The 23972-nt window shown below is 40.9% G+C and overlaps 1 protein-coding gene across 2 annotated transcripts in view; it reads right to left on the bottom strand.

Annotated features, from left to right (window-relative positions):
- Gmps (guanosine monophosphate synthase) overlaps positions 1 to 13952 on the bottom strand; it is a 69473-nt gene extending 55521 nt beyond the window's left edge. Inside the window, exon 1 of one of the 2 annotated variants that reach the window (XM_021253456.2) lies at positions 13875 to 13952. In XM_021253456.2, the coding sequence (XP_021109115.1) occupies positions 13875 to 13919 (45 nt within the window). In that variant the 5' untranslated portion in view covers positions 13920 to 13952. Of the gene's footprint in view, positions 1 to 12126; positions 12514 to 13874 lie in introns of those variants that run through there. The other variant, XM_004834498.4, reaches the window with a different exon arrangement.
- Between the last annotated feature and the right edge of the window lie 10020 nt (positions 13953 to 23972).

The raw sequence follows: 23972 nt of genomic DNA, 5'->3' as shown, positions 1-23972 counted from the left end.
CATGAATCAATCACACCCTCTAGATTCAGATTAAAAGCCCCACCTAGGACTGCATGAGGCTTTGGGGGGGACATCTAGACCCAACCATAACATTCCACTCCTGGACCCCCAAATACTCATGTACATCCTTGTATGCAAAAAGCATTTAGTCCATCTCTAAGAGTTACCAAAGTCCTAACAGTTTCAGCACTGCTGAAAAGTCCAACTCTCAAGTTTTCTCTGAGATTTAAGACAAACTCTTAGCTGTGAGCGCCTGTACAAATGAAAAGAAAGTTAAACACTTCCAACATACAAAACCACAAGATAGGGCCGGGGATTTAGCTCAGTGGTTTCACCACCTGCTGTGCAAGCACAAGGACCCAAGTTCAATCCGCAGTACCAAAAAAAAAAAAAAACCCACAAAAAACGCAAGATAAACATTACCATTCCAAAACGTACAAATGGGGGGGGGCGGCGGAGTTACAAAGGAATAGGACCAAAGCAAGTCCAAAATCCAGCAGGGCAAAACCCTATAGTTACATGTGCAGCATCCGAGGGAATCTGTGGCAAGATGTGAATTCCAAAGGTCTTGGGTGGCCCCGACCCTACAGCACTTGTGGGGGTAGCTCCCATGGCTTTTCTCTTGGGCTGGCTCTCCTCCCTCCTTGCAGTTTTCCTCAGATGATCCATGTTCCTTGCTTCTCTAAACTTCTGGGATCTCCAATGAACCTTTGGCTTCACACTCATAGTTTCACACACTGCCTTCTCAGGTACACACTGCCTTGCTTCAACTTTCTTCTGAAATCTGGGTGGGGAATAACCCCACAACTCTTGCATACTGCAAGCAGCTAAAATAAGCACCATGCGGATGATGCCAAGGTTTGCCACCAGCTACAGCAGTAGCCAGGCTTCCTTCTCTCTTGGCTGTAGGGGTCGAGTGCCTATGAACCAAATCCAGCGGAACAACTTCCCTAGGCCACCACCATTCTTGCCAAACATCATACTGGCCAGGGATAGTGGTGCACGCCTGTAATCCCACCACTCAGGAGGCTGAGGGAGGAGGATTACTGCAAGTTCAAGGCTAATTTAGACTACATAGCAAGACCCTGTCTCAAACACCCCCCCAAAAAAACAAATTATCATACTGTACTCCTTAAGCATATATAATTAATTTTTATTCTCCTTTACCTTGATATCTATATCTATCTATATCTATCTATATGGCAGAAATATGAGAACATACATAGATAACAAAATGACTACAATCATGGATAGCTTTCCAACCTTATCTTCATGATATATATCACACTGATGCATGAGCTTAGATATTAAAATGTAAGTGCATACTTATCTTTTTCTGCCTTTTTTTTTTCAATAAGGGGGTAATCAATGAAGCAAAGACATGAGAGAAATCACTTAGAAACACTATTAACTAGCCTCTAGAGAGCCAGGCCTGGTAAACCCATGATGTACCATAACAGCTAAGTAATAACTCTAACAGACAAACTTACAGAAATTTTCTTATTAAATAACTGAAAATAACTTTTATTTGAAAGTACAGCAACAGTAGCAAGTTTAAACTTATTAAAAATCTGACTTTGTAAAAAAAAAAAAAAAAAAAAAAATCTGACTTTGTGGCCAGGCATGGTGGTACATGGCTGTAATCCTAGTACTTGGGATGCTAAAGCAGGAAGATCACCACAAGTTCAAGGCCAGGATGGGGTGTACAGTGAGTTCAAGGACAGCCTGAACTACATAGTGAATCTCTGTCTCAAAAAAAAAAAAGACAAAACAAAAAACAAGCCTTGTTAAATCCAGTTATTTTGTGTATTTCTCATAAGCTTTACTGTCAAGTTATTTTTAATTTAAAATTAATTCAGATTGCTACTATCAAATAAAAAAAAGGCTAAATAAAAAAATTTGCACAGGTCCATGCTTTTATTTGTAAAGTCAAGCCAGAAGTAGCTTGTGTGCCCACAAACCACAAGCTATTTCCACTAAAATATGTCTGAATAGATACCTTTTAAAACTCCTTAAAAATAAAATATTATACTGGCTAGGCATGCTGGCACACACCTGTAATCCCACCACTCAAGAGGCTAAGGCAGAAAGATTGCTACAAGGTCGAGGCCACCCTGGACTACATAGCAAGACTCTGTCTCAAAAAAAGAATGAAATATTATACAACTTTTTAAAAAGTTTATGTCAAGGTTTATCTCTTCTAGGTATCAAGTATCCTGTATAATATCCTAAATATCAATCTAAGAAAAAGGAAATACCAAAGCTATTTATGGCTATCCTGACCCAGCAATTCAACTCCTAAGCTAGTGGTGGCAAACCTATATGGCATGTGTGTCAAAGCAGGCTGTTTGCATCACTGAAAGCTCTAAAAGGTTCACCATCACTGTCTAGGCTTTTATCAAAGAGAAATGAAAGCCTATGTCCATGAAAACTAAAAAAAAAAAATTCAAATAGGGCTGGGGATTTAGCTCAGTGGTTCCAAAACAAAAACAAAAACAAAAAAATCCAAATAGCCATCAACAACTAAATGAATAAACAAATTCTCATATATCCATATACTGGAGTGCCACAATAATAAAAAGGAACAAACTACCAATACATAAAACAGAAATAAATCTCAAAAACATTATGTTGAGTGAAAGAAGCCAGAATCACTGCATGATTCTATTTATATAAAGTTCAAAAACAGGCAAAATTAATTTACAGTTATAGAAATCTGAACAGTTGCTGCTCTACCAGTAGAGAGACAGGCTGCCAAGGGACACAAGGGAGCTTTGGGAGTGATGGAAATGTTCTGTATTTTGACGAGGGTAGAGATTACACAAGTACATATATTTGTCAAAACTCAAAATAGTAAACTTAAGATACACGTATGTACAGCTCACTGAATGAACATTTTACCTCAAAAACCAAACCAAACAAAAATACCCATTAGTGGTCCTTTTCAAACTACCACCTCTCCCCACAAATTAAAAGATACTGCCACAATGAGCATCTGTCACCCTTGTATCTGCCACAGTGTAAGGTCAGCACTCATCCAAATCTAAGACTCTGTCTGGTACGAAATCACAAATCTTAGAGGCATGGTGGTGCACACCTGTAATTCCAGCACTTGGGAGGTGAAGGCAGGAGGATTTCAAGTTTGAGGCCAGCCTGGGCTACATGAGTTCAGGGGCAGCCTTAATTAATTAGAGAGACCCCATTCCAAAAAAATTAATCTAATATACCACATAGCAATAAAGGACAAATAACACCACATGATTAGCAGAATAAATACAAAAAAACCCATTTAATACTTTTCTAAATCTAATGTTTTTTCATAATAAAAATACCCAGTAAACTAGAGACAGGAACCTTCTTAACACAACAAAGGGCATCTGCAAAAAACTCATGACAAATATCATACTAAATGATGAAACACTGAATGTTAGCCATCTACGTTGATTCAAGGGACTCAGACAGCCAAAACAATTTTGTGAAAGAAGAACGTTGGAAGACTCACACTTCTGTATTTCAAAACTTTCTACAAAGCTACAGATTCAAGACAACTGGCATAAGGACAGACACATAGACTTAACATAGATTAACAGAATAGAGACCAAAAATAAATGGTTTTAGGGTCAGGGATTTAGCTCAGTGGCACTGCGCCTGCCTGGCAAGCCCAAGTTCTGAGTTTGATTCTCAGTATATACATATATACATACATACATACGCACACATAAATGGTTTCGATTTTCAACCATCAAAAGGGTGTTAAGGCCATTCAAAAGGAAAGAACAATCTTTTCATTAATAAATGGAGCTAGGATAAAATAGCCTCATGCGAAAGATGAAGTTCTGGCATATACAAAAATTCTCAAAATCGAACAAAGACCTAAATACAAGAACTAAAACTACAAAACACTCAGAAAACACAGGCAATCACACATTTTTGTGATCTTGACGGGGAACATGAGATCTCATCAAGCAAAGGGGGTGAGTTTGGAGATGTAGCTCAGTGGTAGAGTATATATCCTATGCATGAGCCCTTGGATTCAATACCAACACAGTAAAACAAGAGGACATCCCATGTTCACAGACTGGAAGAATTATATTGTTAAAATATCCATACTCTCTGGCTTCAAAGTGTACTACAAAGCTACAGGAACTAAAGCACCATGGTATTGGCATAAAAACAGACACACAGACCAACAGGGCAAAGAGCCTGGAAGAAAGCCTATGCACATACAGCCAATTGATTTTCAATAAAGGTATAAAAAACACACACACTAGGCTATCTACATACAGAAGAATGAAACTAGATCCCATCTCTCCCTAGTTACAAAAATCAATTCAAAATGAATTAAGACCTGAAATTGAAACTACTAGAAAAAAGAAAAAGAAATGGTTCAGGACATTGGAATATGAACAGTTAAAAAAAAAAAAAAAAAAGCTGAAAGCACGGGAAACAAAAATACACAAGTGGAGGGCCGGGAATTTAGCTCAGTGGTTCTGCTGCCTGCCTCGCAAGTGCAAGGACCCCAGTTCGATCCTCAGTACCAAAAAAAAAAAAAAAAATACAAATGGAAATATATCAAACTAAAAAGCTTCTGCACAGAAAAGAAAACAATCACCAGAGTGAAAGAAAAATCTACAGAATGAGTTAAAGAATCTGCAAGTTGGGGCCGGGGATTTAGCTTTAGTGGTTCAGGCGCCTGCTTGCAAGGAACTCCAAAACTTTAAATAGCAAAGACAAAAATTTTTAGGGTTAGGTGTTAACTAAAATTTCCTTTAACTTGCTTGCCAAAAATGTCACAGCATAAAAGTATCACTGCTGTCAATGACATCAAAACAACCTACAATTTTATTCATCTAAAATTTCCCCAAAATTGGTGCAAAGCAGGACTGTAGAAATCTTAAGTCCTAGACTTATGCTCATAATGACACTCTGAGGAAAACTACTGATGCTAGTTCTCCAAATTACAGAGGAGGTGGTAGTGATTTAAATTTACTATGTGGCTTTCCCTGGGTTGTAAAAGATAAAAAGGTGTTTTCTCCTGGGCAAATAGGTGTGGATAGCACTTTCCTGTAACTGCAGCTAGTCAGGAGGCTGAGACAAGAAAACTGCAAATTCTAGGCAAGCATGGGAATTTAGCAAGACCTTTTGGTATCAAAGTAAAATAAAAATTTAAAAAGGGATTGAGAATGTAGCTCAGTGGTAGAATGCTTCCCTACCATGCTCCAGGCCCTGCATTCAAGCACCAATACAGGGAAAAACAAAAAACAACACACAAGACAGGAGTAACACAGAACATTATATGACCAGACAATTTAAAGGTTTGAGCAACATTCTTTACAAATACTATGGCAGAATAGAGAAGATTATTTTAGAATTTAATCAGTTTCAACATGACTGGCTCTCATCTTTCAAAAATGAGGTGATGATAGTTTTCAAGAATTTTTGAATAACTTATTAGCATAATTGAGAAAATAACCCTAACATACATACTAGGCTTAAATTTTAAATATCATCACTAAAGAAATGAGTGTCACACTCAGAACAAAAGGTGCTCTGCAACTGCAGTGTACACAAATATGGCGCAGTTTGCCAGGACCATCCTAATTTGTATCTGCTGTTCCAGTACCCATCCTAACTGTACACTGGTCTCAGAGTCTTCATTTTCAAACAATGTATTATAAAAAATTGCATTGCATGGGCCAGGGATTTAGCTCAGTGGTTCCGCTGCCTGCCTTGCAAGCGCAAGGACCTGAGTTCGATCCCCAGTACCAAAAAAAAAAAAAATTGCATCGCAGTAGTATAGGATAAGCTACTAGATTTTCACTTTATATTTCCACTTTTTGTCATGGCTTTGTCTAGTATTGTGTGGGCTGCAAATGCTATGAGCAGAATTCTTACTTTAACTTCTGGTTCAGTCTGAAAGCCAAACACAGATAATATCTCTTTTCCTGATGAAAGAAAGCCCATCTGGACACTGGCAGTACACATAGGGTAGTTCTGGGTGATGATGGGCAATATATCTGAAGTTGCTGCTCCTACTAGCCACTTGGTATACCTCCAAACTGTGCCAAAAGCCTCTATCAGTCTAGGCCACCACAAGCTGGGTAAAGTGTGAGTGTACGCTATTTGTGAAATACATGCAGGAAAGAGATAGCATACATCCCTGAGCAATATATGCAAGAGAGTAATCTGAACATTCTTGCTTCACCAATTTTGTCATTTTCATTCTTTCCTCTATTGTGTTTATTCACAAGTATGTATTTTGTTTGGTAATATTTATTTTCAGCAATTATTACAAATTATTCTTCACATTTCCTTTTATGTTCAACATCCCAGTTTAGGCAGATAAAGTACATATGGTCATGCTCCTATAACCAAATATCTTTTATTCCCTATCACATTATTTCAACAGATGATTTTAGGGAGTGCAAAGACTTAACAAAATAAAGCATCTCCTGGATTTTCAACATCATGAACCTGAGTGAAACCATGGCAAGGGTTGACCTGAAGTAGAGAACAGGGATGGAGCAAACTGGACAACTAATTGGGCAAAGTGTACAAGGTCCTGAAAACCCAGGGGAAACACAGGACCCAAATGACTTCACAGCTCCCAAGCACTGTACACTGAACTAATCAGAAAACCCTATTTTCAATCCGTTGTTTCAATCTGGTGGTATTTGCAGGACCAATCAGAAAAATGCTATTTTCAATCTTTCATTAACATCCGGGAAGGAGCCAAGCAAGTCCTTCCACAGAGGTTTAATTTTTACACCACGCCAACTGAGTTCTTGACAGGAAGACTGTCCCAATGCCTTACTCACATGAAGAGGTAGCCAATCCAGGAATTTTAGATACAAAAGACTTTTCACTTTCCCTTATCCTCAGGACACTGTGAGCCTATTCACTGGCCTGCTCTTGCCCTGTGAAGTGGACCTCTTTTCTGCTTTCAATAAAATGTACACTTTTGCTCCCTTTTCTGTGTTTTGGCTAATTCTTTGTTCAAGACATCAAGAACCTAGAAAGAAGTCCCATGGCACATTCTTTCCAGTAACACACTAACAAGAAAACCAACTGTCAGGATATTACTACAGCAAAACTATTTTTTAAATCACTATGATTCTTTAGCAAATACAGAAATGTCTTTATTCCACAATGGCATGGAAAAATATATTCTGCCAGAATTACATATATACAGTATAATATATTATATATATACAGAATTATATATATACAGTATAAAGATTCAAAATTCTACCATCTAGAATATATATATAAAAGTATATAGGGCTTTAGCTGAGTGGTTCCGCTGCCTGCCTCGCAAGCACAAGGACCTGAGTTCGATCCCTGGTACCAAAAAAAAAAAAAAAAAAAGTATATATAAAATATATAATATCTCAAATTTAAAGACCTAATCCAAAAATGGGCATCTGAAATGAACAGAGATTTCTCAGACAACGAAGTAGAAATGGCAAATAACCATAAGAAAAAATGTTCAACACCACTGGTCATTCAAAAGATGCAAATGAAAACAATGCTGAGATTCTACCTCACCCCAAAAAGAACGGTTGCTATCATGAAATCAACCAGTAACAAATGCTGGTGGGGCTGTGGGGAAAAGGGAAGCCTGCTCCACTGTTGGTGGGAGCACAGATTGGTGCAGCCACTGTGAAAATCAAAGAAAGAGGATTAGAGGTCCCATTTGACCTAGCTATTCCCCTGCTGGGTATCTTCCCCAAAGAATTGAAAGAATCATACCACAGCGATATATGTGCACCCATGTACATAGCAGCACAGTTTGTAATAGCTAAAACTTGGAAACAGCTCAAATGCCCATCAACTGGAGACTAGATAAAGAAAATGTGTTTTTTAAATAAAATGGGGTACTACTCAGCCATAAAGAATGAGAAACTTAGAGACATTTATAGCTAAATGGATGCACATTGAGGCGATACTCTTAAGTGACATAAATAGGACATGTGTAAATACCAAATAGTTTCTCTAGTGTGAGAAACAATAGAAAGTGTAAATAAGGATCAAAAGGCATAACAGGTATTGTGAAATAGTAAGAAAAGGTCCAAAGGGGAAGGGGAAGTGGGAGTGATTGGGGAAAGGAAAGAAGGGAATGGAATTAACATGAGAAAAGGAAAAAATGGAAACAAAGTCTTTGTAAATAGGGAGGGGTGGAAGGGTTGAAGGGGGAGGGGTGGAAGGGTTGAAGGGAGAGCAGGGGAATGGGTAAAAATAAGAACAAGATATATTATGTAAAGGTACAAATTTCCAATGATGAATGTCATTATATTGTATATCTTAAATGTACCAATAAAATTAATTTTAAAATTCTATGAAAAATTATTTCTTTGCTGGTTCAAAGTGCTTCAAAATCATAAATAACATTGAGGACTTTGTTCATTTTAAGCATCAAAATAATTTAGGTAAAAGCATGAAAACAAAATAAGTACCTTAACAAGGAAAATTTTAGATTTCTTCAAGCCAAATAATTACTCCTTAAACAGAATCCTCTGGAATGCAGTATAATTCATCGAACAATCTTAAAAATAAGTATCACATTTTTCAACAAGTATATATTTTTAAAAAGCAATTTTTGGGGTGAGGATAAAGCTCAGTGGTAGACCACCTAGTTAGCGTGTATGAGCCCCTGGGTTCACATGGAAGCAACATACACACACACACACACACACACACACGCGCGCGCGCGTAACATTTTAAGGAAACAACTATTTTCCTTAGATAACAAACTATCCTACTCTAAAGGCTATGTCATCTGAGGTTCCTGGAAAACTTTCAAAACCTTTCTCTCAGAACATACCACAATAAAAATGATTCCTTTTGCCTGTAGTGGCATTTCCATTCTAGATGACAGTATCAGAACAAAATCTAAAGCAAAAAATCCGTTCTGAATTTCGAAAATCTTTTCATAAAACATTTTAATATAAATTAACAATTAATTTTGAATACATCTCAGATAAAAGTTCCAGGTTATATTTTCATTAAATTCAAAAGCTTTATTTTAGAAGTTTCAACTTTAAAACTAACATTAGACACTATTAAAGATTTTATATTATGTACAAGAAATATTAATAAGGCACATTTAATCTAAATATCCAAGTAAGATATATCTTAGTCATAGTATCTCAGGGAAGGTGGTAGGACAGGTACACCTCTATCCCAACCAAAAGTCTGGAGCTTGCATAGGTAGGGACAGTGGGAAATTTGATTAAGTCACCCAAAGAACAATACTGATAATGACACCTTAATAAAAAAACTGGAGAAAGTTATCTCACAAATAACCCTGACATGGTGTAAAAAGTTTTTAAAGAAAAACTATATGCTGTAGTTCTCATTAAGTTTTTGTTTTTTTATTTTTTTGAGACAGGGTTTCTCTACGTAGCCCAGGGTGGTCTCGAACTCACAGCAATCCTCCTCTCTCAGCCTCCTAAGCGCTGGGACTGCAGGCATGTGCCACCACAACTGGCTTAAATAAGATCTTTAGCTATTTAAACATTACCAATTTCAGCCGGGGATTTAGCTCAGTGGTTCCGGCACCTGCCTCGAAACCACAAGGTCCTGAGTTTGATCCCCGGTACCAAAAATAAATAAATAAATAAACACTACCAGTTCCTTAACTATGCAAACAATCTGCCTTAGATAAATAAAAAGAAAAGCAAGGTGCTAAACCCAGCTATGCGTTTTCAGTTTAGGAAGCTAGGATACACACCGGTCCTTCCAGCTCTAAAATGTTATGTATTAAACTAATGAAAATAGCCCAAGTGCTTTTACAGCTTCTAGGTCACTCACTAGTTTCTACCATGCAAAAATGTCATTTTAGAAAGTCCTGATCATCATGTTTACAAAAACAGAGCATCACGGTGCATGCCTGTAATCCCAGCACTCAGGAGGCTGAAGCAGGATTGTCACTTGTTCATGGCCAGCCTGGCCTACATAGTGGGCTTAGAAAATTCTGATAAATGAAATGTACCAGAAAGGATTCAAAACTAGTCCATTCCCAACTTTTAATTTATGAATTAGGATTTACGCCCAACAGAGAGACAATGAATGTACAAAATAAGCTTGCCTACAGCACTTGTACTTTATTCCCAAGGGAAAGTTGGTTAGTTCACTTGCAGGCTACAGAAAAGGCTCAGATTTCCAGGTGGACCTCTGAGAAATCTTTTATTTCAAGTATTTACTGAGCATATTTCCCAGTGCTTAAACATCTTCACTTCATTTTTGTTTCATCTTCACTTTAAATACTTCTTATAATCAATGGCATGTCATGGCTTGTCATTTTTCCCCGCTTAGGAGTATATACAGTAATCACAGACTTGATTAAATATGTCAATTCCCTAGATTACATCCCTTGAAAATGCTTCCAATTGCATCTACTGTAGTTTTTCACGATAAGTATTATGCTAAAGAGCATAAAAGACCTTGAAATAAAGTTAATTCACCTTAGGCTCAAATGTATCAAACTGATCAAGAGTCTCTTTAAAACTCCAAGTCGAGTAAAATAAATACCAGTTAGGGAGAAAAAAAACTGGAAAGTGAATCTTGGACTTTCTGATGTCACTACATTTTGTGAAAATACTCTTTTTCAAATGCACTGTGCATTTTTCAAAGCACGTAAATTAGGTTGTTCTTCTAATACCACACTTGATTCACCCACCAGGATAAACATGAATCTTTTCAGTAACCTGTGAGATTTAAAATTAGCGAAGATAAATGCTTCACAAGTCTAGTAGTAGTACGCAGAAAAGAGTCGTACAGAAGTTACATTCGTTTCTGAGGTCAGAGACTAAGGTCTGCATGTCTTGCTCGACTTTACAAGGCAAGAGCCCCAGCTAATAGTCTGAGCATCACACGTGCTTCCGTTTGAGTGTATCTGCTATCTCTAACAATCTACACTATAATCTTTACTCATTTGTTCAACAAACAATTCTTGAATGAATACCTGGTACTAAGCAACTGCTCATAGAGAGTACCACTAAGATGTGACACTTGCGCGTCACTTTTCTGAGTATTAAAATTCTACCTGAATAAACCACTCGTCCTACCTGATGCAGAACACCGATCTCCACCAGGAGTGTAGAACTCTACACACCGGAACAAAATGTAACCAAGTCGCTTCCTAAAGCTGGGCCAGACAAGAGTACACGAGGCATCCCTTACTCAAGACAATCGCAACTCACAACTGTGCACTTTTCCCACAAAATCGACTTCGTGAGACTCTAAAAGAACTACAGCCCAATGAGAGTTTTAATACAGACACGAAAGCGAAGGTGCCCCGTTCTGCAGCGGGACGGAAGACGCAGCGTCTGAAGGAAAACGCGAGGCGACGGCGAGGAGAAGCGCTAGGCAGGCCCACGCTCCGCACGTCCCGGCCGCCAACTTCCGCGGCCCTAGGGCCTGCCCAGCCCTCTGCGTGTAGCAGCCGCTCGCGCCTGGGACCCAAAGGCGGGGAAGCGGTCCCGCCAAGCGCGCGAGTGAGGAGCACGCTGGACGGGAGCGGAGCGTGGACGCTCGCCTGCTGCCCCCCCGAGGACGGGGAGGGGGCGACCGTGGGGCCGCCGTCCTGGACGCGAGCCCGACCAGGATGGGGGGGGCGGGGGGCGGAAGAGGGCGGCCACCTGGACTCGCCTAGGAGTCCGCGGCCAGTGCAGGGGGACGGAGAGGGCCTCCCCGAGGACAGGCGGGAAACGCGGTGGCGGGAAGGCGCGAGGGCGGCCCAGCGCTCGAGGCCCCGACCCTGCGCCGCCTCCAGCTGGCCTGGCGACCCCCGCTACAGGCCCAGCCTCGCGGGGGACTGCAGGGGGAGGGCGCCCCACCTGTGTTTGCGCTCGGAAGGCGCTGCGCCCCACGGACGCGCGGAGGAGGCGGAGGCCGGTGGCGCGGCTGCGGGGAGCTGACGCCCGCTCCGACACCCCGACTGCGACACGCACACAAAATCAACAAAGCCCCGCCGCTCCCGAGGAGAGACGCCACAGGCCCGGCCGGGGACGATCGGGGGCGGCGCGAACGGGCCAGGAAGGAGGCGGAAAGGGACCCCGCCGCGGCTCTGTGGCCTCGTTCCACCCGGGCAGCGGGAAGACGGGGCCCCCAAGCCAGACTGACCTTGGAGTCTCCGTTGCACAGAGCCATCGGGGCTGGGGCCGCGACCCGGCAAGAGTACGAGACGGGGCAGGAGCGTCCCAGAAGGGTCCGGGCTGCGGGCCGAGGTCGAGAGGGAGGCCTGGTCGAGGAGCAGCCGGGAGCGGAGAAGACTCGGCTGCCCGCAGAGCGCGGAACAGAGCAGCACCCTCAGAGCGAGGGCCCCTGCGCCGCGGGAGAGAAGACCAGCAGCGCGCACGCTACCCCCGCCTCCTGCTTCCGCCCCGGCCAACCACTGGGAGGAGCCAGAGCCCGTTCGGCTTCTCCCGCTGCCGCCGCCAAACCCGCGGCTCTTGGGCTAGGGACCCCCGTCAGGCCCCGCCCCCGCCAGGCCCCGCCCCCGGGGAAGAAGCCGCGGCCCTGTGGGCCCGCCCCTGAAGGAGGGGCCTGCGTCTTCCCCGCCCCCAAGCCGGAAGCCCGCCCTGAGGGACCGGCCCGGTCCGCCCTCAACCAGAAGCTCGCTCTGGAAGGAGGGGCCGGCCCCCGGCCCCGCCCCGAGCCCGAGACCGCCCCGCCCACTCACGAGACCGCCCACAGACAAACCCAAGTGCGAGCCCACCGTCCCCGGCCGGCGGTCTGCGGTCTTTGGCGGTTGTGGAGGATTCGCGGCTTTCGCGAGGCCTCCCGCGCACTACGCCTCTCGGTAATTCTTACCGCTGGCGCGTCCTTATCTCCAGTTTCCTGATGTGGAGAGGCCCGGGCTGCTTTCTGCTTTGAAAAAGTTTCATGGCCTCAGCTCAAGGGACGTCAGTGTGGGATTTGATCTTTTTAGGTGCAGCAAAAGTTCTACAGCGTGTGCAGTACTTCCAGAGAGAAGAGAGGATGGGAGCAGCAATGTGAGAGGCAGGTGAGCCAGGGGACTTGGTCCTGAAGCTGTGCTTCTGTAGAACCCTTTGGAGGAAGCAACTGCAGTCCCTCCAGCTACCCCTTGGCGCCTGTCAAGACAGCCTGGTGTAGTGACAAACACCTAAAATCCTAGCTAGCAGTCTGGTAGGGTGAGGCAGAAAGATTGCAAATTCGACCCTGGCTTGGGCAATTTAGTGACTTAGGGAGACACTGTCCCGAAATAAAAACTTTTAGAAGAGCTGGAGATGTAGCTCAGGGCAAAACATGACACGTATTAATTGAATCTTGAATTTGATTACTTGGGGTCTAAATAGTTGGGGAATAATAATGACGCTTAGCTTGGAACACTTCCCCTTTTAACAAATACTCAGCTATTCTAATGCAGACGACATTTGCTGTGTCAGGCTCTAGTTCAGATATCAAGGATCCAGAATGAGCCAATCCTGACTTCCAAAACTCGCCTTATTCTAACCGATCCCATGAGAGGAGTGAGGATTGATGTTTTTATCCACCTTTTACAAATGAGAAAATTTAGGCTCAGTGAATTAATGTGCTACAATATAGTTTTGGTTTTGGTTTTTTGGCAGGGTCAAGGTTTGAACCTAGTTAGTACTGAACTACATCACGAGTCCCGTTTTTATGTTTTCATAACTCTAAGTTGCCCAGACTGAGCTGGAACTTGCAATACACCTGCCTCAGCCTCTTAGAAAGCTGAGGTTATAGGCAAGAGTCACAGTGCCTGGCTTCACTATAGAATTTAAAGCCTTCCCAATCTGGGGAAGGTTAAGCAATTTGTTAGTAAAATATTTACCAGAACAAAAAGCTCAAAACCCTAGTGGGCTTTGGACTCTGAATACTTTCCTTACCTTTCTTTGAACTGAAAAATGCATGTTTGAACTTTCTAAAGCCATGGATACTGGCTCATCTTGGTAGGTCTGTCTGAACAATCCAGAGAATAGTGAAGTAACCAATAGGAGAGCCTGAACTTGCATACACATCCATTCCTAATGAAATAAAATGTGTTGTGATGTATCGGCATCAAGGATTGGCTAAATTTCGACTATACTACAGAATAGCTAGCTTAAATATGTTCTAGTGGTCATTTGTGTTTATGATTAAGAATTTTAGCATGTACTAGGATCCTTACAGGTTGGGGAAATGTAGCTCAGCGTTGGAGTATTTGCCTAGTATGTGCAAGGCCCTGGGTTCAATCCGCAGCAGTACTGGGAAAAAAATGTAGCTTAAGAGCCTTGTATTGAAGTCTTCAACTTCTGACTCTATTGACCCCTTCCCCTATCTTGAAAGTGTATTTCCCTACATCTCTGCTGTATAGTGGCATCTTTTTATCTCTACGGCTTTTGATTGCCTTTTCTTGCTCTTTACATATCTATCATTCCTAGTTTTCAATGTTAGGTTTCTCCAGTGTTTGCATTCCTAACCGTTTTCTCATTTTTACTTTCTACTTATGTTTCCCTTATGCACTTGTTAAAAAATATATACTTAAAGCCAGATGTGGTGGTGTATGCCTGTAATCCTAGCACTCAGAAGGCTGAGGCAGGAGGATCACTGCAAGTTCACAGGGCCAGCTTGGGCTGCATAGTGAGTTCAAGTCCTCAAGCCTGAACTGTGTAGTAAGACCCTGCCTCAAAAAAAAAGTATAGGGCCAGGGATTTAGCTCAGTGGTTCCGGCACCTGCCGCGCAAGTGCAAGGTCCCAAGTTCAATCCCCGGTACCAAAAAAAAGTATATATATGGTTTTAAAAATACCCTAGCCAGGTGTGGTGCTGCACACCTATAATGCCAGCCCTCCAGAAGCTGAGGCGGGGCATCACCTTGAGTTCAAGGCCAGGCTGGGCTACACAGTGAGTTCAAGGCCAGCCTGAATTACATATAGAGACTTTGTCTCAAAAAAACAAAGAACAAACAAAAATACTCCTAAGAGGCTCTATATCCTGACTATCCTGACATCTCTTTTCTGAGCTCCAGATCCATATAACTGTTTATATCCCCAGAAAGATATCCAATGCCATGTTGTTACCCCAAACTGAGTCCTTCTTCCCTCTCAGAATTGTGGAACCAACAAGATCCAACACCAACTGAGCATTAGAGGAGGCTTTTCTTCTTGGCCAACAGTAGGGGAGATGAACGCACAAATCAACTTCTCAGCACATTAGGATGTGGAGGTTATAATTATAGTTTAAAAGAAATGGGGGGTAGGAGGATAGGCTCAGATTGGAGGAATATTCATGGGTTTTCTGGGAATGAGAACATATTTTATGGGAAACCTGGTTCTACCTTTTTCTGTTCTGTTGTTTCTTCTGGTCATTGTTATGCAGTTTGTCAACTGTTTTGACACTAGTGTGGCAGTTAGCATGCAGATGAATTATAATGGAGTTAGAGGTTGTCTGGCAGTCATTCTGGCAGCCATCTTAGATCCACCCAGTTTTAGCCAGCCCACCTGAACAGCAGCCTATGTTCTACAGGCTTCCTGTCCTCAAATGAACAAGATCAGGGTGAAATAGAAATTCTGCTAGGTCAAATAGTGCAAGATTAGGGCAATGTAACGATGTTGGGCCCAAAACTCAATAAATCCTAACAAAACTTCTCTCTTAATTTTTTGTGCCCAGTCTCATTGGCACCATGATATTATGTGGAAAACATTTAGTTTTCACTAACAAGTTACAGATTTCTCAAAGACAATAAAATTTTAAGAATGAATTTCCAATAGAAACCCTTTAGCAGGTTCAGGAAGTTCCTTTCTATCCCTATCTTGCTGCGAGTTTTTAATCAATAATAGATGTTGTCCAGTCCTTTTGTTTTTTATGGCTCTTGAGATGACTATATAGGTTTTCTTCATTAAGTTTGTTAACATGACGAATTACACTGATCTTTGACTGTTAGGCCAGTCCTGCAGTCTTGGGATAAACTTCAAGAAAACATGGAGTGTTTTCCTTTTTTTCTTTTGCTAAAATTCAATTAACTAAAAGTTTGGTTTTTAATTTTTGCAACTGTGTTCAAGAGGAATGTTTTAGTTTTCTTGTAGTGTCTTTCCCTGATTTTAGTATCAGGCTAATGCTGCCCTCAAATAACAAATTGAGAGTTTGTATAGTTAGGTTGTTATTTCTAAAAGAACTGATTTTGGGGCTGGAGATTTAGCTCAGTGGTTCTGCCTCCTGCCTTGCAAGCAAAAAGACCGGAGTTCGATCCCCGGTACCAAAAATAAATAAAAGAATTGATTTGTAATTCCCTCTTAAAAGTTTAGTAGAATTCACCAATGAAGCCATCAAGGCCTAGAGTTTTCTTTATGATAAGGTTTTTAACTATAAATTTTAGTTTTTAAAATGGACATGGAATGGCCGGGGATTTAGCTCAGTGGTTCCGCTGCCTGCTTCGCAAGCTCAAGGATCTGAGTTCGATCCCCGGTACCAAAAAAAAAAAAAGATAAACGTGAACATGGGGGGTGCAGGTGGTACTGAGAAGCAATCGGATTCTGGTTTCGTTTTTTTTCTTTTCTTTTCTTTTTCTTTGGTACCGGGGCTCAAACTCGGGTCCTTGCGCTTGCGCAGCAGGCGACGAAACCACTGAGCTAAATCTCTGGCCCTAGTTTTTTTCTAATCTGTTGAAATGGAATATATTTCTGTGCCAAATGAATGTTAATTGTGGCTTGCATCATGGGCATGCACAGGCCCAAATCTTCAGTAAAGCTATCAATCAATCAATCTATGGACATGGGGGCTGGAAATACGGCTTAGTGGTAGAGCGCTTGCCTAGAATTTGTGAGGCCCTGGGTTTAATCTCTAGCACCAGAATAGAAAAAAAGGACATGGGGCTATTTGTGTTACATGTCTTTCTTGAGTGAGCTTTGGGAATATGTCTTTGAAAGAATTTGTTTGTTTCACTTAAGATGTTAAATTCAGGGCCGGGGATTTAGCTCAGTGGTTCCGGCGACTGCCTCACAAGAGCAAGGTCCGGAGTTTGATCCCCAGTACCAAAAAAAAGAAAACACTTTATTTGGCTGGGGATGTAGCTCAGTGGTTCTGCCGCCTGCTGCCTGCCTCACAAGCACAAGGACCGAGTTCGATCCCCGGAACCAAAAAAAAAAAAAAGTTAAATTCATAGGCATAAGGTTGTTCGTAATATTCTGTTATGATTTAGAAAATATTAGTGCTTTTTAATTTTACAAAATATTGAATTTCAATATATATACATATAACATTTTTATCATATCCATCCTCCCTATTACCCCCTGCTCTCACCTTTATTCACTTGGACTTCTCTGATAATAGTCTCTGTTCTATTTTTTTGCCATAATTTCCCTCTATGTACTGCTTTAGCAACACCCCATAGATTCTGATATATTGTCTTTTCATTTTCAGTTCAAACTAATGTCTGAGTTACCTTTTGATTTCTTCTTTCCAGGGTTACCTAGAAGCATGGTATGTATGTATGTATTTACGTATTTAATTTTCTCTTTTTTCCATATTTCTTATCTCTCCACATATCTCTCTTCTCTCTGAATCTTTCTCCTGGATTATCTCCCCAGTAGCTTCGGAGTCCAGAGTGCTAACCATTACACGATGGAACCCGCCCCCAGTAGCTTCAATAAATTGTTGAAAGACAGTGGCTCAGATTCATACTAAATTGGCCTCAACTCGAATAGGTGCTGGCATGGGCTCACTTGACTGATAGGTCACACTTTGCAAAGTTTGTGAACACTTTTGGGTATTTTCAACTCTGTAATCCCCTTATAAAGACATAGTAATACAATCTGTTTCCCCACATGCTGCTCCAAAAATTCTTTCATAAATTATGTTAAATTACCTATTTGTTTGTTTGGTAACTCTTTAGGGCAGTCTTTTTATTTTATCCTTAGTATCTGGCAAATGCTTTAAAAAAATAATTACTAGGTTAGGATCTATGTTGTCTTTCAGAGGGAGAAACTGAGAATTTGGCTAGGGCTTCACAGCTAATGAAGACCATAGGCATTCTAACTTCCCACCCAAACTGAGATTGTACACTTCCGGTCCAGGCCACTTAGGCAGTAGAGGTGCCCCGGGGAAATGAGCAAAGGAGGAGTAGGATAATTTGGAGGATCAGCCCTCAGACCCCAAAACAGATGGCCACCACCTCATGTTCCCTATCCGGACTTTTCATCTTTAGGACTTTGGGGGGATAATTTTCCCTTCCTTGGTCCTAAAGCCTCCTCTGAGTGGAGTCTAGAAATCTTTCCATGAGCCACACTTCGATGTAGTCTATGCAGGCAGGATAAGTTAGGATTTGGGCTGTTTTACACAGAACAAAGGGAAAGGAGAGAAAGGACAAGGAAGGGTCCAGAGCATATCGCAGTTTTACTTCACCATTTTGTAGGTTTTATTCTCAAACATCAAAATGTACCAAGTTACAAAAAGGTTGGTGGTGATCAGGCTGGCAGTCAGAGAAATGTAGAGAGTCTCATTGGTACGTCTGTACCTAGCACAGTGCTGTTACTTTATATTTATGCATGTATGTATGTGCATTAATTTTGAAGACAGGATCTCTGCTATGTAGTTTAGGCTGACCTTGAACTCATGACAATTTTCCTCCCTCAGCCTCCTGAGTGCTGGGATTACATGCATGCACTACCATACCCAGCTTGCTTTACTTTTAAAAGGTAGTTTTAAATGAGGGAGAGACAGGAGGATCACAAGTTCTAGCTCAACCTGGGCAATTTAGCAAGATCTTGTCTTAAAAAATATTGCTAGTCATGGTGATGCATGCCTGTAATTCCAGTGCTCTGGGAGGCAGAGGCAGAAGAATTGCAAGTTTGAGCTTAATCTGGGCAATCTAGTAAGACCCAATCCATTGTAAGACCCAGTTATGCTGTTGTGTGAAATGTTCTGTAAATCTCATGTAGATCAAGTTAGTTGATAGTGTTGTCCAAGACTAGTCTTGCTGATTTTACTTCTCACTTGTTCTGTTCTACTAATTATTAAGAGAGGGGATTTTGAAACTATTAAGAGAGATGAATTTGAAAAAAAAAAATTTTCATGGGTTGGGGATATAGCTCAGTGTAAAAGCACTGGGTTCAATCCACAGTACCACACAAAGAAAAGTAATTTTTTGGTTTCTGAGACTGTCTCATCTTTTAAAATACATTGATAAGACCCACAAAGAGAAGCTTTACATAGCTTTTCAGGTTTGTGTCGTGTCAAGCCAGGAATAGTGACACACAATCATAATCCCAGCACTTGAAGAGATGAGGCAGAATTCAAGGCCAGCATGGAATGCATAGTGGGACCCTGTCTCCTCAAAAATGTATTGAATTGGGCGGGGGATTTAGCTCAATGGATCTGCTGTCTGCCTCCCAGCCAAAAAGTCCCAAGTTCAATCCCCGGTACACCCCCCAAAAATGTATTAGGTCATAAAATATTTTCTTCAGATATAGCTCATGGTCTTCCTATTTCATCTTTCAAAATGTTTACTGCAATTCTTATTAACCAAAAAAACCTTTAAACTTACAAAAGTATTAGATGTCAACTTAAAATGTGGAAAGGAAGCACACAGTTTTTCAGAATTCCTTTAGGGTGGTATGTAAGTTTTTTGTTTGTTTGTTTGGTACCAGGGATTGAACTCGGGTCCTTGCGCTTGCGCAGCAGGCAGCGAAACCACTGAGCTAAATCCCCGGCCCTAATTGAACATAACTTCTACAATACAAATTTGATCATGTATCCTTTGCTAAGAGTCTTTTTAATGACTTCCCATTTCTCCTAGGATGTACTCAAACTTCTGATACTGCTTACTAGATTTTTAGAAATTTGGCTATCCCCTGTTTACCTTGCAGCCTCCTCTCTTACTACTGCCCTCAGTTCACTCTCTAGTTGTATTAAACTGCTTCCTTCCTTAAACATGACATGTTCTTTCTTGACTCAGACCTTTTGCACATAAATATCTTCTATTTGGAATATTTCTGTTTCCATTCCCACAACTATGTTTCTTTGCTGTTGTGTGTTTGTTTGTTTGTGACAGCATCTCACTATGTAGTTCAGGCTGGTAGCCCAGGCTGGCCTTGAATTCACAGCAATCCTCCTGCCTCAGCCTTCCAAGTGCTGGAATTACAGGTGGGCACCACCACGCCTGGCAGCCCATTCCCACAACCCTGAAGTCGTAGGTTAGATGTCTTTTTATCTTTCATTGTTTCATAATCCTTTCCCCTTTATTATTCACTGCCTTCTGCTGTATTTTTGTCTTTACCTGTCTCTGTCCATAGAGAGGCCCTAGAAGCAGTACTGTGTCATCTCCATAGCAAATCTAGCACCCAGATACTGGTTTCTAAATACCATTTTCCAATAGAAAAAACCAGAGCTTGGGCCGGGGATTTAGCTCAGTGGTTTCGCCACCTTCTGCACAAGCGCAAGGACCCGAGTTCAATCCCCGGTTCAAAAAGAAAAACCAGAGCTTCTTGGAAAAATGGCTGATTTCAGGATGAGGGCAGCAACAGGTGACTGGGAAGATTTTTTTGTACCAGAAACTAAGGAAGTCCTCAAAGAATGATAGGGAAGGGCTCGGTGTGTAGCTCAGTGGCACCACACCTGCCTAGCAAATGAAATGTCCTGAGTTTGATCTCTGGTACTGAAAAAAAATTTTTTTAATTTAAAAATAAAAATCAGACAGAGAATGATAGGGACATGTCAGAAGGATACAGAAGCCAGTTAGAAAGAGATTTTACTGGCCAAATCTGAGACGATATATCAAAATAAACAGTAATAGTAAACATAGCCACTGAATCAAGTGGGAATTCATAAGCCTATACCCATATAAATAAATAAGTGATTAAAAGAAGAGAAAATTTTCTTTTGTAATGGAATGGTAATAAAGCCAAAAAGAATAATGGAATTAGAGACTCATTATTTTGCAACCATCATAAAAATAATAAATCCAGGCAAGAAACATCAGTGGAAGATAAAATCCGTGGGTTTGAGGTGGATGAGGAACAGGTTGTTTTTACATTGTCTCAGAGTGTTTCCCATAAAAACAATTACCAATTACACAAGGAGAAAGAGTAATTGTACAGTAGAGGTACTTGAAGATACCTCTTTACTCAAATCAAACTTAACATCACCAGTAGGGGGATCAACCAACATCATGTGTCACCTAGAGCAAGACGAGCACAAGGTTACTTTAGTGGCAGTCTGCCTAAAATGCATTAACTTGAATCTTAATCATGAGTGAACATCTGACAGACCCAAAAGGAGACACATTCCACAAATAATTGGCCTGTCATTTTTCCAGTTATCTATTGCTATGTAACAAACACTCCTAAACCAGGTGGCTTAAGACAACAAAACTATTTGCTGCAATTTGGACAGAGTTCAGCAGAGGCAGCTTTTCTCTGCCCTGTTGCATCAGCTGGTACAGTCCAAAGCCCAGCTCCACTAGCCTCTCAGAGTACCTCAAAAGGCTAGGAGCAGGAATCATTCTAAAAGGTTTTTCACATATAACAGATGGACTGGAACAGCTATGTGACCTCCATGTGGCCTCTGCTTCACAGCTGCTTTAGAGTAACCGAATGTCTTTATATGTCAGCTCAGGACTCCCCAGCAGTATATGTGTGTAAGAGAGTGCACACCAGGTAGAAGCTTTTCTAGTCTAGTTTAGAAGTCACACAGATTCACTTCCCTGCCTTCTGTATACTGAATGAATCACAAGCAAATGTGAGATTCAGAGGGAGGGTTCTAGAAGAACAGGTGGAATGGAAATGGAAATGTGATGCAATCCTTGGAAAATAGCCACAGTAATGTTTAAAATATGAAGGTTAAACCAGGAGTGGTGGTCCACACCTATAATCCCAGCACTCAGGAGGCTGAGGCAGGAGGATCACCATAAATTGCAGGCCAGCCTGGGCTACATAATGAGTTCAAGGCCAATCTGAACTGCATAGCCAGACCCTGTCTCAGAAAAAACAAAAACACCAACCAAAAAAAAGTAGAGGTTAGGCTAGGCATGTAACTTAATGGTAGAGCACCTACCTAGCATGTGTGAAGGCCTGTGCTCAAATCCCCACTACAAATAATAATAATAATAATAGTAATAGTAATAATAATAATGACGAAGGTCAAGGCAGGAACTTTTCAGATTGAATGAGACAGGAGACATGACAGTTGAGGGAAATACATGGTCCTAGATTGTAGACCTTTATTATTATTACTATTGTTGTTGTTGTTGTTGTTGTTGTTATTATTATTATTATTATTATTTTGCAGTACTGAGAAACCGAGGGCCTTTGCACTGAGCTACATCCCCCAGCACTTTATTATTTTTGAGACAAGGTCTCAGTAAATTATTCAGTTGCCAGCCTGGGCTTGAATTTGCAGTTCTCCTGCCTCACCTTCCTAGAATGCTGGGATTATATGAGTGCACCACCAGGCCTGGCAATTCCCTTCCTTTTAAAGGTGGAATTATCTTCTATTTTATAAATACATATATATCACATTTTGTATATCCATTCATCAGTCAGTGAACATTTGGGTTGCTTCTGTATCATTGTGAATAGTATTGCTCTTGAGGTGTTCAAATATTAAAAACAAGAAATATAAGAATTACACATGAGAATTTATAAAATAGTTTATTGCAAATGTGAAGAAAATGAAGCTGTCCAGGTTTTGAAATTTAGAATGCATTTTTTTTTTTTTGAGACAGGGTCTCATCATGCAATTCAGGCAGCCTTGAACTCACTATGTAATACAGGCTGGCCTCAAACTCATGGGGGTCCTCCTGTCTCAACTTCCCAAGTCTATTGTTGTACAAGTAATGATAACCCTTTTTTTTTTTTCAGTAATGGGGATTAAACTGAGTGCCTGGCCCACACTACACAAGCTCTCTACCACTGAGTTACACTCCTAGCCCTTAATGATAACACTCTATATAGAAATTTTAAATGTAGGAAATTAAGCTGTTTTCAATATGTTAAAATCATGCAACTTCATATAATGGTCATAAATTTAGTATTCTGTCAATAGGCATAATATACAAAGGGTGATCAAAAATATGCCAAGTGTTTAAATTTTTTTAAAAATGTATTACAGTAAAAGACATTGCCAAGAAGGATGGGATGCATTTGAAATGGGCAGGGGGGAATATTTCAAGAGGCATTAAGGGCAGTGTGTCTTTTACTGTAATAAATTATTTAAATTTAAACACAGTGTTTCTGGATCATACCTTGTACAAGTATAGGACTCAACTTATAACCAAATAGCTTGTTTTTAAACATGAATCTTCCTAGTAGTGCTCACAGAGGCTTAATTTAATCAAGATACCAAAAGTTTGAGATGGCTAGAAAAGAGCAATTTGGGCCAACTTCACCAAGGGACTATTATAATACTGACTACATGCTCTTTCTCAAAGGAGAAATTTTACAATCTGCTGTCTTAAACCTGAGCTCACTTTATATAATATACCTCAATAAACCTGCTTCCCTTCCACACTAAAAAAGCTAATTTGAAAATTCAGCAGGACATGGTGGCAAATGCTGGGAAGCACTTGGGAAGATGAGGCAGAAGGACTGCAGCAAGTTCAAGGTCAGCCTGGACTACATATCGAGACCCTGTCTCAGAAATCCAATCAATCAATTGAGGAATATACAAACGGTACACTTCAGATGATAATGAACTGATTAAAAGAAATCTATAACCAGACGTAAGTACAGGAAGGAGCCACTAGATGGTGGTATTAATTTTTATAATAGAGCCTGGGAAAAACAAGCCTGCCAGTAGAGTAGTTTTTTTGGAAATTCTCCTCTAAGTGTATAGCTGTCACTACTACTGTCTAACCTTTATAGTTGCCTTGGTTTCTGTTTTTACTAAGCTAGGTGTCTTGGCCTTTTATTGATTCTGAGGCCATCAATATTCTAGTAAAAGTCTTCAGTAAACAAAAGAGATTTATTAGGATATCCAGTAGTTAATAAAGGGGAGGCTCAAATATATTATTTTT

Source organism: Heterocephalus glaber, unplaced genomic scaffold (assembly GCF_053883595.1).
Source record: "Heterocephalus glaber isolate CG9 unplaced genomic scaffold, H.glaber_assembly_v1.0 deba00001504, whole genome shotgun sequence".
In the NCBI taxonomy this organism is placed as follows: Eukaryota; Metazoa; Chordata; class Mammalia; order Rodentia; family Bathyergidae; genus Heterocephalus; species Heterocephalus glaber.
The sequence above is the reverse complement of the archived record's forward strand: the minus strand, read 5'-3'. Positions and strand labels throughout refer to the sequence as shown.